Here is a 4,805-nt window from a genome sequence, read left to right as displayed (position 1 = left end):
TGGCTGGGTGGTCTCCTCTGAGACCCTCTTCACATAGTCCTTCCTCTGAGCACACCCCTCCCTGGTGTCTCTATGGGTGTCTGCATTTCTCTTCTTATAAGGACCCCAGTCTGCTTGGGTTAGGGCCACCCTAACGGCCTCATTTTGCTCAGTCCTCTTCTTAAAAGTCCTGCCTCCATATGCAGTCACATCCTGAGGTTCTGGGAGTTAGGTCTTTGACAGATGAGTTTTGTGGGGGGACACAGTTCAGTCCATATCACTCCTGTTCCCCCATGATCCGTGCCTTTGTCTGACAGTACCAATTTCATGTCTCGGTACCCTTGAGGACTCTCTTACCTCCTCATTCTCCGTATTTCTTCCTGGGTCATATGGCTGCTTTCCAGGGACAACAGCCATGACACAAAGAGGTCAGCCTCTCCACGTGCTGCAAATGTGTGTCTTTAATTTGGTAAAAGCTGCCACGTGTATGGAGGAAGCGAGGGACTTCCATAATATCTGGGAATACATCCTTGTTAGCATTTTCTACTTGGAAGTCAGTGATGACATTCTGCTTCTGGACATAACAGGGACCTGCAGCAGGAGAATCTCCAAGGGCAGATCCTTAGAGTGCACTGATCTGAGAACCTTCTCCTGTCAGCCCTTCCCCCATCCTTCCTGCACCTGGCATTGTTACATACACAGAAGTAGCAGCCTCTGTGTCTGTGGAGTGAGACACTTGGGTGGTGTTTTAGCATTTCCGTTACTAGGTGTGTGACCTTGGGATAGGCTAGCTTCCCTAAGGCTGTGCATTCATTTGCAAAATGGAATTAATCTAATTAATTAATGGAATTAATCCAGCAACCTTCTAGGCTTGCTGTAGGGATTAAATTAGATCATAGAAATAAAGCACTTTATGCCTGCTTGTTGTGGAAGGGAGGGTGTTCGGCCCCTGGTAGCGCTAGTTCTTCCACTGAGATAGTTTTCTGCTACTGGGCAGAGATTTGTTTTGCATCCTAAGACCAGCACAAGCCCTGCTAGCATTGCATCTGGTGCTTGATTATAGGTCTGGATCACCCAAGGCACATACCATAAGAATCAGTCTATGTGCAGATGGAAGGGCTTGTATAGAAGTTAATAAACAGGACCCAGGGGGCAGTGGGAGGATAGAATACTGGCCAAGAAAGCAGGAAGAGTCACAAAGAAAAGAAGTCTCAAAGGACATCTGCCAGCCTGCCACAGCTGGGACATAAAAGCCAGGCCTGGTTTCTCTCCAGCCGTATGCACCACATGCTGTCAGCACATGGCTGTGCTGAGTGAGTGTGGCAGAGCATTCTTCTGAGCCCAACTCACTAGTTGTTTCTTCTACAGCTTGTTTTGTGATCTCTGAACTTCCTGGAGCTCTGTAGGCATCACAGTGAGTTGGATGCAAATGTGAAATGACGTGCATTTTGTCGCTTGTAGATGAGCTGAAGGCCCCCTTGGAGGAGTACGTCCAGAAGCGCTACCCGGGGCTGGTGAAGGTGGTGCGGAATCAGAAGAGAGAGGGCCTGATCCGTGCTCGCATTGAGGGCTGGAAGGTGGCCACCGGCCAGGTCACTGGCTTCTTTGATGCCCACGTGGAATTCACTGCTGGCTGGTAGGTCATGGGCTGAAGCTTAGGGGCACCTGGGAGCTGCAGGTGGTCAGGAGGGGCTAAGATCTGGGAGGTGGGACATTTTGCTCCTTTGCTCTGGGGCCACTGGGAGAATGGAGAAGGGTTGGCAGAAGAAGAAAGTGAGCCCATTGTCAGGGATGAAACTGGGAAGTGGGGAGAAATTCATCTGCTGTCTGTTCAGTCCACCAGCATTGTCGTCATCTTCATCAAAATTCCCAGTGAAAATGATGTATTAATTAGACAAAACTCAAGAAAACCCTTGCTAAGGGACAAGACAGTCATTGTTTTATTGTTCTCCTTTCCCACTTTGCTTGTCTTCTTTTCTGGGGAGGATTGGTGAACATTATTATAAGAAAAGAGATCTATTTATAATTCAGTGATTGGGAACAGTTGTTCATTCTCTCATAGACAGTAAGACTGAGTTCCTTAGCTGCGGAAGCGTGACTTGCACTATACTCAGTAGATCTCTGACCGCCCAGTGATGAACTGAGCTGAGTGCTTCTGTGTGCATGGCAGCAGACCAGCCTGGGGGAACTCAGACCAGCCTGGGGAAGCTCAGACTAGCCTGGGGGAGCTTGGCCCATTCAGGGTGGCAGTGGAGCTTAGGGGGCCTTCAACCAGACCCTCTAGGCTGGAAACCTGGCTCTTCCACCAGCTGGCTGAGTGGCCTAGGGCAAGCTGTTTAACCTCCCTGGGCCTCAGTTTCCTCCCGTGTCAAATGGTGATCACTGTATCTACTTTACAGGATTGTTGTGGGGGCTGCACTCATCAGCAAATGTTGAGAACGGTGCCTAGCACATAGTAAGTACTTGGTAAAAATCAGCTATCGTTAGCTCATGAGGAAGAATAGCATGTGTTCACCGATTAGCAAAGGTAGCACGTGATAAGGTGGAGGAAATGGTCTAAGCTGAGAGGAAGAAAAAAGCCTTTCCACAGGGGCAATTAGGGAAGGCTTCTTGGGAGAACAGCATTTGGTGTAAGCCTCCTTTGGTGGCTGGGCTTTCTTTGAGTGGTAGAGGGGTTCCTAGAGGCTAGATCCAGCGTGGACTGGGAGAGGCAGAGTGCCAGAGCGTATCTAGAAGCCGCAGAAAGTCAGCCCATTTGACTTCAGGCTATATGGTGTGTGCAAAAGCATTGGAGGCAGTAAATGGCCCGGGGTATGTTTTATTGCTCGTTTTAAATAGAAAGATGAGGTGAGCCAGCAGGTAATTCAATAGCTGCAAATGAAAAGAGATGGGTTGTAGACCCTGCATTCTCATTATTCTTCCAAATAATGCAGAGGAATGGGATTTTCACTTGACTCTTTTCCAAAGCCTGTTCTAAACTGGGAGATTAATGCGCTGGCTTCTGAGAACCATCTTTTCCTTCTCGAATGTGGGAAATGATCCCTTTCGGTGTCTGCCTTGGATGCAGTGGCAGAGGTGTGTGACCGTCTGCTAAGCCAGCCGGGCTGCACCTTGACCCAGGGGCCAGACCCCTGCCTAATGCCTGCTCTAGTCCTTGGGGGAGGGAGGCGCTGGGAGCAGGGTTCTGCCTGACTTCGTATGGAACTAGCCCCTGGCCTTCCACTGCTAACCAGTTAAATTATATCCCTTTCAAGAAATCAATTAAATAATCAGTTAAAACAACTGAAATAGTCACACGCACAAAGAGGCTTATTAAAAGCAGGCCGCCCAGGGCAGAAGCGACCTATTTTGGAAAGGGGAATTCAGTTCCAGCAGGGAAAGCAGGTGGTGCCCTGCAGGGGAGCGCTGGGCACTGCACGGGAAACATTGGTGCCATGCAGATCCCACACTGCCGACGTGAAGAGGGTCTTGGTGCTCTGGGTGGGAGGGGACCCTGTGCTCTGAGTTTGGCTCCAGGCTCCTGTCACAGTTCCCACCTGGGAGAAGGCGTGAGCTGCTTTCACACGCGTCACAGCCTGCACGGGAAGCTGCGTGATCCAATGTAGGCGGGTCCCCAGGCTTCGGGGCCTCAGTTTTCATCTTAGCTCCAGCCCACCCTGAGCTTGGTCACATCTGCTCACTCCCGGGGTTCTTGGGGTGCGTACCAGGCGAGGAGTGCCCAGGACAGATACCTTATGTCTACTTCTCTGTGTTTCAGGGCCGAGCCAGTTCTATCCCGCATCCAGGAAAACAGGAAGCGAGTGATCCTGCCCTCCATCGACAACATCAAGCAGGACAACTTTGAGGTGCAGCGGTACGAGAACTCGGCCCACGGGTACAGCTGGGAGCTGTGGTGCATGTACATCAGCCCCCCGAAAGACTGGTGGGACGCCGGAGACCCCTCCCTCCCCATCAGGTCTGTGGGCCGCGGGTCCCCAGAGGCCGGGCAGAGTGGTGCCCCTGAGCAAGGCTGGGAGGGGCTGCTTGGACCGGGGCAGCAGGGTGCACACAGCTCCTTGGGGACCTTGGGTGGCGTAGTGTCAGAGTGTTCTTCTGAGGGAGGACATGGCATTTTCCTCCTTGAGCAGAAGTTTTCAGGGCAGCTCTGCAGTGGTTCTGAAAGTTTAAAACTGATAGTCATGCTCACACTTTATTCTCCCTCCTCTGTTATGAACTGTGCTCAGGAGTTTTCACGTATGGAGTTTGAAAGGTGTTTTTTCCTGGGGCTGTGTCACACTTGAAACCTTATATTATGGTGACATTTCCCACCCTTTTTCATGACACGGGATCACATAGAAATGGACCACAGTGTGTGGCATCTGGGATAGCCTCGGAAGCTCCATGTGAGTCTTGCCCCTGGTCCCCACCAGCTGCCTCTTGGGACGAGGAGATCAGTATCTTGTGGCATCCCAGCTGGGAAGCTCAGGTAGAAAGGATGTTGGTTTCGATGATGTATTAGTTTGCTGTTGCTGCTGCAACAGATGACCACAGCGTAGTGACTTAAAACAGCACAGCTTCATTCTCTTACCATTGTAGAGGTCAGAAGTCTGGAGTCTGATATGAGCCTTATGGAGCTGAAGTCGAGGCATCAGGTGGGCTTGTCCTGCTGGAGGCTGCGTGGAGTACCCAGTTCCTCGCCTTCCCAGCTCCTAGGGCCGCCTCCTGCCCAGGCTCATGGCTGTGCTACATCTTCTTTCTGTCCAGCTTCCTTTATCATGTGACTGTCTCCTCTGCTAAAGGCTCTTGTGATTAGGTTTGGAGTCCACATGAACAAGTCAGGAGAATCT

The 4,805-nt window shown here is 51.0% G+C and overlaps 1 protein-coding gene across 1 annotated transcript; it reads left to right on the top strand.

The window, feature by feature from the left end:
• Positions 1-1,415: 1,415 nt before the first annotated feature.
• On the top strand, positions 1,416-3,934 carry LOC103582622 (putative polypeptide N-acetylgalactosaminyltransferase-like protein 3; the record flags this gene model as incomplete). Its single annotated transcript, XM_008564170.1, has 2 exons — positions 1,416-1,615; positions 3,737-3,934. Coding segments are annotated over exons 1-2 (398 nt in total), but the record flags the coding sequence as incomplete, so codon positions are not given.
• Between the last annotated feature and the right edge of the window lie 871 nt (positions 3,935-4,805).

Source organism: Galeopterus variegatus, unplaced genomic scaffold (genome assembly GCF_000696425.1).
Source record: "Galeopterus variegatus unplaced genomic scaffold, G_variegatus-3.0.2 Scaffold17037, whole genome shotgun sequence".
Taxonomy (NCBI): domain Eukaryota; kingdom Metazoa; phylum Chordata; class Mammalia; order Dermoptera; family Cynocephalidae; genus Galeopterus; species Galeopterus variegatus.
The sequence above is the reverse complement of the archived record's forward strand: the minus strand, read 5'-3'. Positions and strand labels throughout refer to the sequence as shown.